The sequence below is a fragment of the Antechinus flavipes genome, chromosome 2 (assembly GCF_016432865.1).
Source record: "Antechinus flavipes isolate AdamAnt ecotype Samford, QLD, Australia chromosome 2, AdamAnt_v2, whole genome shotgun sequence".
Classification (NCBI taxonomy): Eukaryota; Metazoa; Chordata; class Mammalia; order Dasyuromorphia; family Dasyuridae; genus Antechinus; species Antechinus flavipes.
In genome coordinates, this window is record NC_067399.1 from 297,795,368 (window position 1) to 297,809,903 (window position 14,536).

Consider the following 14,536-nt stretch of genomic DNA (forward strand, 5'->3'; position numbering starts at 1 on the left):
AAAAGGATTCTAAGAGGATATCCCCAAATGCCAAGTCTTCAAATCCTTTCCTCATCTGGAAATGGCAAAACACTCTCAGTATCTTTGCCAAGAAAATCTAAATAGGGTCGTGAGGACTCAGATAAGACTGATCAACAATTCATTTTGTGCATGAGATTCAGACTGGTAAAGTAACTTGCTTCGAGCAATTAGCTACCAGTAATAAGTAGGGTCACAGGAGACTGCAAAGGAGCTGACCTCATTTAGTTCAACTCTTCATTTTGAAGTGAAAGGAAAACTAAGGTCTGGAAAAAATGAAGTGATTTTCCAAAGTAGAATTGGGATGCATACCTCGACCCTCTGACTACAAACCCAGTAACTTAGAGCTGGGGGATTCATACCTAAATCTTCTGACTCTAAATCTTCTAACACTCCACTGTCTACCTTAGTGTAGACTACATATGAATGAATGAGAGATAGAAGTGAATACTTCAATGCCAGATAACCATATTGCTACTTCTTTTAAATCCATCCAGCCAAGTAATGGAGGATCCAGGTTCTTCCCTGAAGTCATTTGCCCAAGATCATTTGACAATTAGTGGCAGAGAAATTTCTACTTTTTTGCAGTAGGGACATGATCGGGCCTTTTTTTTTTAATCTTACAGGTTAACAAATGAGTACTTGTTGATTACAGGTTAGATTTGGGCTAACATCAGCATGGAAGAATGGGTTTAAAAATATAGTCTTGCGTCCAAGAGACTTTTTTTTTCCTCTCTTCTTGAACATAAAGGTAGCTCACCCATCCTGAGTAACCTTGACCCCAACTGTACCCTATGTTGATACCTCAGCTGCTTATCAGGCTCAGACCAAAGAATGTTTCTAGTATGAGGTCAGCAATAACTAGCAAATAGGAAAACAAGCTTTGCTTCAGCTGCATACACATTAAATCCAGTTCTACAAAGAACAGGATACTGTAAATAGTAAGTCTATAATATAAAAGCCACAATGGATGTAAGAAAGGTTTTTTACTGTCCCTTTCTAGTCAGAGGCCTCTGGCATTACCTTCATAGAATACATGTCTAGCTTGTGCAGTGTGGAAAGAGTGACAGCTTTAAAAAAAAAAAAATCTAAAAACCTATAGACTTCACAGTTAGAGATGAAAGGCTGCAGAAATGTTTATTGAGTACAGTGCCAGGTTTATAAATAAACTTATTTACAATATTTCCATAAGTTGGTCCCCCATCAAAGAGGAGGTTAAACCTCCACACATTTTGATCTGTTACAGAAACTTTCAATCACATCTTTTCCCAAAAGTCATCATGTAGGGCAACTTTGGTAACAAAAGAACTATTATGAGCTTTGCTACAGAAATGTTTAATGGACGTAATATTGAATTTGGGGAGGCGAAAACACCACTCCACACATTTCACTACCTTTCACTGCAAAGATACATATGGGAGAGCATGTACTCTCCTAAAAGTCAATTTCAAGGAGATAAAATGTTAAATCAAAGGATGGATTAAGACGAATTAGTGAAACCTAGCTGTCAAAATGAGCAAGCAGTTTGGGGTTGCACAGCAAAATCAAATTTTTTAAGGTAATAATTGAGTAAAGGAAAAACAGGCTTGACCAGATTTACATTCTTTGATTAGGAATTAAATTCCCAATATGTTAAGGGGATCATTTGCTACTGCTTTGACAAGAAATACATTAGTTCTAAGTCTATTGGACAGCCATTACAATATTGTTATAAATACAATCAAACATGCATTTTATAAAGAGAATATAAAAATATGTACAGTAGCTAATTTTCAATGTTTTAGGTTGCCGAAGGACACCAATTAAAATGTGTGCAAAAAATTCATTTGTCAAAAAAAATCAGAAAAAGCCTTCCTTGGCAATAGTGCATCAAAAACCCATCTGAAATATCAAGATATGTTTGCTTCTCTCTCAACACCTACCCCCAAACAGATGGAGAACAAAACCATGAGAAACTGTTTGCCAAGTACTGAGTGGTTTTATGGCATGTCTTAGGCTAAAGCAGGATGCCAGTTAGACTAGTGACTAAATATATGCATATATTTTTAAAGCAAGAAGGGTTAGGGGCAAAAGTAGTTGGGAAGTGCTAACAAATCCAAGAGCAATATCACCATCTTACAACTCACTCAAAAACATTCACCATATCCAATTTCTGTTTACACCTAACACTTGATTCTGACCAAAAAAAAATTTTTTTTTTGATTTCTTTGTCTGTATCCAAACACCAGGAGGGGAAAAGACTACCTTAATGTTTGCCTACTTCTCACCAGCTTTTTTCTTCACTTCTGCACATTTTTCGTTGGCAGACATTCTTTGGAGAAGGTGTATGGGTTCAGAACAACTGCTAAAAGGACCCCAAAGCTAAGAATCAAGATTCCCAGATATTCACCTACAGAGGGACCACTAATATTTCAAACAAAAAGCCCCTTTAGCATTAGAAAACAGGCTAGATTGATAAAGGTGAATTTTAAAAGCTTATAATTTTCTTTCTTTTTTTTTTTTTTTAAGTCATCAGTCTTAAAACATTAAGTCATCAACTGAGGCATTTTAAAATCACCTTGCCACACATTTAAAACTAGAGCCTAGGCCAAGAATCAGGCTATTCTATGCCTACCTCTTTTCTCACATACAAACACACAGAGGGAAAAAAAAATCATAAGCTAACAAGTTATTAAAATTCCTAGCTAGAGCCATTCCAGTAGCAATTCCAGTGTGGGGAAATTCCCAGCACTAGAAGGGGATCTAATATCTAAGCCATTATTCACAATCACTTATCCAAATATGGATATTTCTCCATATACTATGGAGAAACCAACAGTGATACTTAATGCTCAAGGGTTCAGTCACCTAAGAGGAATAACAAATATAGAGGTTCTCCAAACCTGAGGTTGATCACTAACTTTCTGACACACAGACATATCCAAAGCCAAGAACCAATCTGAATTTTGCCACACTTCACTGCTCCTAAACATCCTCTGGCAGAAACATTAGCAAAAGCTGCAAAATGCTTCAGGGATCAGTCTCTTCATACATTAGCTAGCTGCAAAGTAGCAGACTCATTCTCAGATTTCCCTAGCAGTATCCCACCATGCCCCAGACAAACTCAATAAACATACAGGAACTCAAAACCTACAAACTTACTAATTGGATAATTTAACACCCAGAAAAATACAGCCTCCTACAAAATGTAGCCCACTTAATGCAACATGGGTTTAAAGTGACTTTTTTTTTTAAATATGAGCTGATGCCATCACAAAGGTTGGTGTCAGCACTTTGTAATAGTTTTGGTTACAGGGTTTATAATTAGACACAAAATTCACTCCAGGCTGGAGTTCTACTTACAAGCTGTGAACTAGCATACACACAGAGGGCACAGTTCTATTTGGAAATAAAGTAGAAAGGTAGAACACAAGGGGGAAGGAGAACTGGGGGAGGGGGAAGAAAGACAAGAAACCCAAATGAGATGCTGTATAAATAGCATGAATAAATTAGCTTAGTTGCACGGTGAAAGGTAGTTTACGTGTGAAGAGATTGATTTAGAAAAGTGGTCTACTGCTTCTATCACACACAGCAAAGATTGAGTTACATTGCCATAATAAATCGTGAATCATGTCTTTTCCATAGATGGTGTCAGTAAGTTACATAAAGCAGGTTATCAGCAGCATGTTTTAAAGGAATCCCAGGTAAATGATTTAGAGATTAGATGTTTCTTCTTCAGGCTATTCTGCCTGAACTGATCACTGTTAGCAGTAAAAAGGCCAACTAGATATATTTTTATCATATGAAAAAAAAGATCAGTACGTCTATCTCTAGTAAATATCTTAGGACTCAGAGATTAGTTCTTACTACTGAAAGGGTAGAAGGGAAAAAACCCAGAGGTCAGGGTACTCGAATAGGTTGGTCTGCTAGCACAAAACTTCCCCTCGTCCCCCAATCCCCACAGCTCTCAGCTGCCCTGTCCCCATTTAAATTTCAGCTTTACAAAGCATTTAAACACCACTTTAAGTTAATGGTCTTTTATTGGAAAAAAAAAAAAAAGACTAGCATTTACAACTTGGAATGGACATAAATCGTAATATCTTGAACAGCGATGTTGATAGTTGTGCTGAAGTCCACAGCCTACTCTGCCGGCTCCAAGTCATGGTACAGAAGGTTTTAAAAATAGAGAGTCCAAAGATGCTCCCTTGGTGAAGGTTTCTTTTCAAAAATTTTGTGTGAATGGTAACAGTCTGACATCCGTTTCACTATAGTGCAATGCAGACAATGCTAAACCAATAGAAACACAGACATGCCATCCAGAGTTTGAGATCATCATTAGGGTTTGGAGCACACTTAAGTACAGAAGAACCACCATTAGGGCTACATCTTGAAATTCTGCATCCTTCAACCATTTTGCTGCATACCATCCTGAGGTAAACCAATTTTACTTTATTTACTTTTTTTTTTTTAAAGTAAACCAGCTATGACAATTTATACTAACAAATTGAACTAGATAAACCCACATGGGTACATTTTTTAATTTTGTTTTTTTGTTTTTCTTTTTTTTTTTTTAATACAAATGTCTGACTGTGCTCAATTGTCAAGCTGCATGCATGAAAAACTGGCCAGCCCAAACAGTGTAATAATCATTAGCAAATGGAACTTTAAGGAGTCCACTAAGTGCTTCCTTATCATTTAAGGTAGTAGTACAAGTACTTATATTGTAAAACTGATGTGTAACTTGATCTTTTGGGGACAGGACCACCAACCAATACATGCAGATTTTTTTTTTTTTTTGTGGACAGAAGGTACTTTTGACATTCAGTTTTGCTATACAGAAACAGAATGAATAAATGAACTTTTTTTTTTTTTTGCAAGAGGTAAGTAAAAGATTCAATTTGATTCATCTAGAGGGGGGAAAAAAGGTGAGAGGAGATCTTCATTTCGCAGTCATCATCTGTACGAATTCTGTAAAGAAAAATAACCACAGCTTTTGATTATCTTCAAAGCAACTTTAACTTAGTAAAGCATCTAAATTGTATTGTACATAAAAGAAAACCTAATACCTAAGAAGTCGAGTACCTTGTCTATTTTGCTAATGAGGAAAAAAAAAAGCAACACTGAAAGGTCCGGTAGTGGGCATTTTACCTTCATAGTTGACTTGTCCATCTCCATCAATATCTGCTTCTCTGATCATTTCATCTACTTCTTCATCTGTTAGTTTTTCTCCTAAGTTTGTCATTACATGACGTAGTTCTGCTGCACTGATGTAACCATTGCCATCCTGTGAAGAGTCAATGATTATGTAGTTCTTTAGAAAGGTTAAGTCCTTCACAATTGTTCTACACTCAATCCATACTCATATAAATAATTTTCCACTTTCTAGGTCTACACTCTATTACAGCTTGTAGATGATTAATAATCTTTAGATAGTCTTGTTTAAAACTGCTATTTGTAATATGGATTCAGCAATACCTTGTCAAAGACTCGGAATGCCTCACGAATTTCTTCTTCACTGTCTGTATCTTTCATTTTTCTAGCCATCATGGTCAAAAATTCAGGAAAGTCAATAGTGCCATTACCTCAAAAAAAAAAAAAAAACACCAAAAAAAAAAAAAAAACAGAAAGTAGGTTACTCAATTTTGATTTAAAATTGTTCCATTTTGTTTTTTGGTAAGAGATACTCAGAAACACCATTTCTTTTAAGCAGATCCTTTTAAGTATTTGCTAGATAGATGACAGACCCACTAACCACTTAATTTCAGTTCAGTATCTTTTAATTCAAAGAAGTCCATAAAGTCCCAAATTGACTTCAAAATCCCACTGTATTGCTCATGCAACAAAACAAGAAAGAACAAATGAATAGGAGAAAGCACAATATCATATGAGCTGAGTCTTCATGTTCCCTAGAGTCTGGCTCTTGAGCTCATTTCCCACAGGGAACAGATGTTTCTTCTTCCATGTTTGTATCCACTCAACTCAGTAGGAATTTATAGAGATCTAAGTGATGCTACTGATAAACTAGGGCTCACAGATTAGAATGGACTTCAAAACCAGGCATTTTGATGTCATCTCCCTCACCACAATATTTAATGTGACATGCATTAAATTTGGAAGGACAAGGACTGAGATAAGTAATTTTGTTCTTTTCCCTATGGTCCATAAAATCTTATTAGTATACTATACTTATATAGTACACTATAGTACATCTCACCCTCCTTTATAAACAATATTAAGATAATGATAATGGAATCATAGACTAGAGCTGAAAGGAGCTTTTTAATACAGAATGATAGTTGGCATTTACATAATGCTTGAAAAGCACTTTGTATGTGTTATATCATTTGATCCTCTGAAGAATCCTGAAGTAAGTGCTATTATTCCCATCATTTAGCAGATGAGGAAACTGACTCAGAGAGGTTAAGTGTCTGAAAGCAATATCTGAATGCTTAGCAGACCAGAATTCAAACCCAACTAGTCTGACTTTTAGTCCAGGATACTTCCCACTGTACCCCACTATCAATCAATTGCTATCACATTACCTTTTCATATAATATCATTCCTTCTAAGAATGTTTGGGAATTTCACATATCTTAGACTATAATTTAAGATAATTTCTTGTTCTGTCAAAAAGTCTTTATTGCTACAACCATCTTTTCAGTTTTATCATTAATAAAATTTTTTTGGAACGGACCTGTTCCAGATAAAGCCAAGCTATCAATGTCAAGTGAAAGGAAAAAAATTACAAGAGACTAATAGTATCACACTGTTAGCATTTTTAGATGTGGTTATTCTTTCTGATGAAGTTAAAACTAAAACACACTCTCTATAACTATCACTTTGTAGGGTTCAAAAAATAAAATTCACAATATTATTTTATATATGCAATATAAAAAAATCCCAATATATTTATTGAAATATTTTGGAGTGACCGATTCATAATGTCTTTAAATTCTTGATTGTGCATAATCACTCCTTATCACATCAGTTGCAATTACTGTAGTCTGTATCTTTAAGGGTAAAATTTTTGTCACCTCAAGAGATGAACTTCCAATCTTTTTTCTTTTTTTAAATAGTTTTAGGGTGGAAAGTAGAAAATCACCTAATTAGTCTCAATATCTAAGCATCTCAGCAGACAACTAACACAATTTAAAGCTATTTATTAGGCTTGCATTCCAAAATAATCGTAATGAAAATCAGAGTTATAAAATAGAACGAATATCGACTCTAACAGAATCTATATAGAGAGAGAAGTAATGAGAAACTGAGGGTTAGACCTTGATCAAGCACTTATTTTACATTGGAAAAAATCATTTCATTTCTCGGAGTCTCAATTACTCGCCAATTACAGCGCCACCTTTCCCCTTACAGTTACACTGCTATGAATAACAAGTGATAATGTACACAAAGAACACAACAGAAAACAAAGTACTAGACAAACATATTGCTATACAAACTCTTCTGACACTAAAGTCTCAGTTCATTTCTTCTCTGGTAAGCAGCTTTCCAGCACTGATTCTCCTTGCTCTGCCCCATCCCCATTTCAAACTGTTAACTAACATCTCAGTGCTTACTTAGTTTACAGCACAGCTGAGGTAAGACATTGATGTGTGACCCAATAAAAAGGTAGCTTGAGTAGACAAATGCTCGTTTTAACACAAACACCATTTTCTCCTTTTGTATTAATCTAAAGACATAGGAACAATATCCTTCAGTAAAAAGCCCTCAAATGTTGACTGATAAAAATGTTCTGTGTGATATAAAAATTTTTAGTAAAAGTATGAAAATTTTTCATAAAAAGTAATTTATGAACATAAATGAGTAAAACATGGCAACAATAAAAAAAAAACTTAAGTGATCCAGGGACTAGTGAGAGTTCAGGCTAATTAACAAGAAAAATGTAACTTTCAGATACATAAACAATACTAACAAATAACCAAACTTCAATTCTAGTTCTGACTTGTGTTTTCACCTGTATACACTACAATTTATTTATCCAGGGTTACTGAGAAGTTATAGGACCTACCCAGGACAACATAGCCCATAGTATCAGAGGCAGGACAGAAAATCCTCCAGTCTTACTAGTCCTTGAAAACTGCTTTAATAGGCAAAGAACTACATTCTACTTCTTGGTGCAGTTTCCATATGACTATCCCCATGAAAGATTATGAAAATATAAGCAACTATATAAAAGCCTTTTTATATATTTACTCATGGTCCTGAAACATAGACTTAAAACATGTTCTAACTGGAGAAAATTACACAACCCTGGAGCTCATTCAGATTTCCAAAGCTCTTACCATCAGCATCCACCTCATTGATCATATCCTGTAATTCTGCTTCTGTTGGATTTTGACCCAGTGACCTCATGACAGTTCCAAGTTCTTTTGTCGTGATGGTGCCATCACCATCTTTGTCAAATAGGGAGAAGGCTTCCTTGAATTCTGAAAACAAAATCCATACCACCTCAGTCTATCGATCATAATAAGGAACACTCAAGTGCCTGATGCTTAATCACGAATTTCCAGTATCATTGAAATACTTTAATAATTTTTTTTAACCATACTATCTTTTCATAGCAGCCTAAAATGCATACATATTTATTTGTGGTAATATTTCCTCTCTAGTAACAGATTTGAGTTATGATGTGTTCATGTATATACATACATACATATATGTATGTATGTATGTATGTATATACATGATTTCAGTGGAGTTTAATAGTTATTTCTATCTAGGTATGCTCACAGACTATTGGAGAACAGAACTAGATAATCTCTCTCAACTCCCTAACTAGCTATAAAGTCTGATTTAAAAAAAAAAAAAACTTTTCTTAATTACAATTTCTTAGGTAAAGACCATAAATGAGTAAAACAGGGAATTATTTACATGGATTTGCAAAAAAAAAATTCTTAGAAACATTTTGAAATAAGACTATGTTAAATAAGGAGACATGATCTTTGCATACATGATCAACAAAATATAACTAAAGTTAAAAACCAAACCAACTTTTTCCCAGTCACTAGAGTCTGCTTTCTAGCTTTATTTCTCAGTCATTACAGCTCTAGAGAAATTATGTTCATCATCATAAGACTTTCCCAATTACTAAAAATGGAGAAATCTAAACTAAAATTTAAAAGACAGATTATAGTATGTACACTTGTCATTTTAAAATTCTTTAAAGGGGAGTCCTACCTTACTTGGTTCATTAGTTTAAAAAAAACAAATGATCAATCAAAAGGAGCCAGTATACCAATTAATCAATTTGGCTTGTTCTTAACCAGCTCAGAAGATCTTGGTAAAGCAGGAAATTCAAAGTTAAATGGTATCCAACTATCTTCATACATTATTTTCCTTTTACTTAGTAAGTATTTATTATTTGTTACATTTGATGTTATTTCTTTCTTTCATTATTGATCCACCCCCAGAAAGACTGATTTTAGTTTTTCATTCAAGAATTACTAGCTCTGATATACTAGGTATTTCCATCATCAGTGATACTCACCAGCAATTTGCTCCTCAGTCAGCTGATCAGCCTATATGAAGAAAAGAAGAATGTTAGAATCTAAAGATGGAACAGTTTGGAATTAAGTGATAAGCATTCCTGGTACATTAAAAGTATTGAAAGCTCCTAAATTCAATCTTGTTTGCAATTAGCATAGTACCTGGTACTAGGTTCCTAATAAATGTCTGCTGATAGACTTTTTTCTTTCCTGCATGGCCTGTGACCAACCAAAAAAGTTCTTAAAATGAAAAATCTGTAAAATCCTAAAAGTCATTATCTACCAGACCAGAAATACAAGCAACAAGGAATATCCTGTATCCAATTTTAAAATGTATTGCCACAAGAAAGTAACAACTGCAACGTGGTTACAATGTGGTTAAAGTTCTTTCTAGATTGATGGCTTATCTTATATACTATGAGAACTTTAAATAACCAGAAGAGGTCAGCGCTTGACTTGATATATTATATGAAGAATGGTACCTCTGGTGGCAGAATGTTTTTTAGCATCAAATTAAAGGTATCCAAAGAGAACTGAGACAGAAGAGTGCCATCTACCGATTCCTTAATATAGCTTTCCAAAGTAACCACTTTTTCTCATCCAAGAAGTGACCCAGCCCAACTGCAGCTGGAGAGCTAACAGGATCATATCCAGGTCTAGGTTTTTATAGTATCTTGAGTATTGCTGCTGGCACTCTAAATACAGGTTATGTAATTATACTGTATTGGATATAAAAGCATGTTAATCCATTTATAGGAGATGCATTTAAATGGGGAGGGGGAAAGAGAAACGGAACGTACACCAATGGCGTTGTCCTCCACCCTCAAAGCTTCTTTTAAATGTAATAAATGCTTTCTGGTTATTTTAATTAGGTAGTTATTTGTTAAAAGCCTACCACTTTATAATGCTCTCAGCCAAATTACCATGTGACTCAGTGACAAAGAGAATGTTTTTAACTTAGTTGCTATAGAACACAGTAACATTAAGATTATAGAAACCTACACAATAATTATTCACCTGTCTTTCTCTGGAGAAAGAAACTATTCAGTTTGCTCCATTAACACACACCTCACCCTTTTTTAAGGATATCAAAAATTTTTCTCATATTAAGAAACACAGATATAAATGGCATGAATTTTAATTTTCATTGACAGTTAAAGCAAACAATTAGAGAGTAATGTTTATTCTCATGTATCTTGCTTTTAAGTGAAGAAAACTTATGGACAAGCTTGCAAAAGAATTCCTAATAGTCTTTTCTTTGATACGTCATGCATGAAGGAAAGAAACATTTCTCTTTCAGGGCCTTTCACAATAGTAATCACATTTGAACCTAAAGTTTTCTGATTGGTAAATAACTTGAAAGTGTACACTCTTTCAATCCTAGTAGCAATCAATTAGTTTTTTGATCAAGTGAAGTAGTCCTGATGATTTATGTAATACTACCAGAAATCTTTATTGTACAACAGAAAAGGCCACACCTCATCCTATAGCCAGGAAGAAATGAACTGCCAGCTCCATTTCACGAAATAAATAAATAAAATGGAAAATTAACCTATTGGAGCTACTGAAGAGTACATGGCCATTATAAAGCATCCAGCAGTTTGCTTTTCCTAAGCAACAGCCTCCTGACACCACCCCATTGCCCTGACTACCAGGGCAAAGGTAGTAACACTGGAGCAATAACCCCACCCAGCCAGGCCATAAAATCCTGTCCCAGTGATGTCAGTTATCCCCAGAGGGAGAGGAGGGGGTTAATGGAGGAAGGGGGCTGTGAAAAACACACACCCAGCACGGTCCATAATCACATTTGGCAATCTGCAGGCCGGCAGGAACTGCAAAGAGAGAGCGGAAACTCTGGAGGGCATCTCCCCCCACAGACCGGGAAGTAACAGCGCAGGGTAGGGAAATGCAGTGAAAAAGGAGCGCAACCATGACAAAGTGAAAAGATAACCGCATATTAGGAAAAGTTGAAACGAGGGGAAATTGTGGAAGATTTGGAAAATTCTAGAAATACATAGAAAGCTAATAATTATGTGCCTAGTCTTTCGGTTATGGCAACAAGGACTTGAGAGCTTCCCCTTTCCAACCACTGCAGTCACTGTGTTCACCATTGTCCAATAACCCCCACTCTGCTTTTTTTCCTCCTCCTCCCACCCCCTTCTGGTTTTACAAGCCGGCGAACCCGCGGCTGCATCTTCCAATACCCTCCATCCCACTCCGCAGCCGCCTCCTCTTAAAGCAGAAACTTTGCAGTCTCTAATGGAAACCAAGCTGCTCGCCAGCTCCCCTCAGCCTCCTCCCCCCCACCTCCCGCCTTCCCCGCCCCAATTAGCGCGCAAGCGAGAACGCTTCTCTAGGGAAGGAGGAGACCTCATGATGTAACGAAGCCCACAAATGGTTTTACAGCTGCGTTTTTGGGGTAGGAGGAAAGGAACACATTGCTATAACTGCAGAGCCCCCACCCCCCTAAGCGCAGTGCAGCTCGGCAGCTTCTGTCCTATCCAAATCTTTTTCCCCTAAATTTCCTACATCGCCGCCCCCCCAATTCCTGGCTTTCCTGCCCCCACTCCACCCATTCCAGCCTAACTTCCCTCCCCCCAACTCGCGTCCAGCGCGCACAAGAATGATAGAGAAGTGGGAGCCTCTGGTCCAATCTCAGAGGGGTGTACTTGGTGGTAATTAAGAAGCAACTAACAGGGAACAGGTACTGCGTCTCAGTCAGGGTAGCGACAACCGTGGAGGCACAAAAAGCCCGAAGCCCGAGGTCCGGGCCAAGCGTAATGCACCAAAGGCTCATTCATTCTCTCTAGGATAACCTGGGAGGAGAACATCATTTCCATCATCCAACCTCGTTGCCATTTCCCCAAAGCTAAACTGCAACCCGCCCTAACGCCCCCCCCCCTTCCCCAGCACGCAGACACACAAGGCAATCATCTCCCCCTCCCCCAACTGCTGCCCTCCGACAGCCTCCCCCGAGGTGAGAGGCGCGCTGCAGGCAAGGCACTGCAGGCAGTTGGGGGAAGCGTGCGTTGGTTGTTGTGAGGGGCTAAGCGGAGAGGGAGGAAGGGAGGGAAGAAGAGGGGGTGGCTGAGCTACAAGAGAGCACAGATGCTGCAGCAGATCCAGCGCCCATGCAGTTCCACAGCCCACGGCGAACTTCAGCGGGGGGTGGGGAGAGGTTGGGGGGGTGTAAAAATTAGAGACTACTTCGCAAGGAAAATACACACACACACACACACACACACACAGCAATTCCAAAATGCATCCCTTCTATTCGTATCTTAGAGAGCTAGGGAAAAAAAAAAAAAAGGCAAAGCCTTTCCCTATAAAAAGGAGAAAAAAAAAAGCTAATAACAAAATAGGAAATAAACCAAGAACTTAGAAAAAGGAGAAAAATGAGCGCAAGCAGCTGCTACGACAGCAGGAGCCACCCCTACCTACCATTGTGCGCGAGAGGGGAGAGAAGAAGGAAGGAACGAATGAGACCGCTGATGCCGCTTTGGTGGGGAGCTTGCTGCACTAACGCTGTAACCACCGACCCTGCTGTAGCTCCGGCCTCCGAGGTTGCTAACAAGGTTGTTGTGGCTGCTCTTGCTACCGCTGCTGCTGTTGCTGCTGCTGCTGCTGAAGCTGCTGCTGCTGCTACTACAGCCGCCACCACCGCCCGAGTAACGGAGCCGCCTCCTGCAAACCACTTCCCACTGCAAGCGCTGGAGGTGTGATACTGCGCCGCAACCCTCTCTATATATAATGCGATGTATCCCTCCGCCGGAGCCTAGGGATCACAGGCAGCGAGAGAGAGGCAGAGTGGCTGCGGCGCGGTGCGTAGCCTCGCCCCTAATACGTTCTCCCTACCCGCCCCCCTCCCTTTCCTTCTCCACCCTCCAGAAGCCGGGCCCTCCTCCTCCTCCTCCTCCTCCCCTGCTCTGTCAACTCGGTTGGGCAGCCAGAGGTAGGAGAGAGCGAAGCATTCCCTTCCTTGTACCCACAGGCTAAAGCAGAAGGGACCGCACCTTGGCATGAAGTGCAGCAGAGAGCTCTAGAATTTGGGTAGGAATCCAGCAATGAAGCAGGGAATGATAGGAAATTCGGCTTGCAGAACGTCTGTCAGTGAGGTTTGGGTGACATAGGTGCCCTGCGATAGCCAGAAAAGGTAAACTCCGCACCTTCGAGATCTTCCTGCGACAATACTTTGCCCCCTGCCTGGGAAAGATGCCCTTACTGCGGGGGTCTTTGTACAACTCGGAATCTAGGAGTCTTAACTTAGCTTGCATTAACATTGCAGACTGCTTTATGAGACCTGCTCTTTAAAAAAAAAAAAAAAAAAAAAAGGAAAGGAAAGGAAAGGAAAAAACTGTTACCCTAAGTGCTACAAAAACTGGAGGAGAGGGGATGGAGACTACTTGGGGGAAGGGAGGAAAGGAAGGAGATGGAGTCAGGCCAGAAATGAATTGCATCAAATGTAAAGCAACATCAGAGGTATGCTGGGGAAAGAAAAACCAAGCTGCAATTTTATGGTGGAAGAAGTTGACTGGAGGTTTTCTCTCCATGTTTTCCCTAATTTTAAAGGAATAGCTAGGGCTGGGAAGGATTTGTTTTGCCTGTCAATTAAACTTTAAAATATCGTACAACCTAATTCTTCATGAAATAATCCCTTCAGTAAACCTGAATTACATTTACCCTTCTCCCTGCTGCTTTTTTAGCTTTTTTCTGTACAAAAACTTTGTCTATTTCAGTTCTAAGGGCACCAAAATCTAATGTATTAATAACTTGCAAAGTCATGTTTTAAATATATATATATATATTTACTTTTTGGGGGGTGGCAGCGCAGTTTTACAACACATAAATAAAAAGAAGGGGCAAATATTAATAATCCAGAAGAATTACACCCTCTCCATTACTATGACTCGATTACATTCGTAATTAAGATTGGGCCTTCTAAAATTACATTTTATCTTTAATTTTACTTTACCTAAAGCATATTTTAAATTGTACTTTTAAATAGTGAAATTGTGTTTTCAGTCATTCAATTTAAG

General features: G+C 38.1%; 1 protein-coding gene across 1 annotated transcript; it reads right to left on the reverse strand.

Annotated features, from left to right (window-relative positions):
• Nucleotides 1–1,129: 1,129 nt before the first annotated feature.
• CALM1 (calmodulin 1) lies at nucleotides 1,130–13,220 on the reverse strand. Its single transcript, XM_051977410.1, has 6 exons — nucleotides 12,942–13,220; nucleotides 9,503–9,533; nucleotides 8,298–8,441; nucleotides 5,473–5,579; nucleotides 5,146–5,281; nucleotides 1,130–4,965 (listed from the first exon to the last, which is right to left on the reverse strand). The coding sequence occupies exons 1-6, from the start codon at nucleotides 12,942–12,944 to the stop codon at nucleotides 4,937–4,939; spliced, it is 450 nt and encodes a 149-aa protein (XP_051833370.1). The 5' UTR covers nucleotides 12,945–13,220; the 3' UTR covers nucleotides 1,130–4,936.
• Nucleotides 13,221–14,536: the final 1,316 nt, after the last annotated feature.

Excerpts from the sequence above, each read along its gene's own strand:
- CALM1 (XM_051977410.1), bottom strand. Across the intron at positions 8,442-9,502 it reads GACTGAGGAGCAAATTGCTG|AATTCAAGGAAGCCTTCTCC; the intron begins GTGAGTATCACT and ends TTTTGTTTTCAG. Across the intron at positions 5,282-5,472 it reads CATTCCGAGTCTTTGACAAG|GATGGCAATGGTTACATCAG; the intron begins GTATTGCTGAAT and ends GACTCTTCACAG.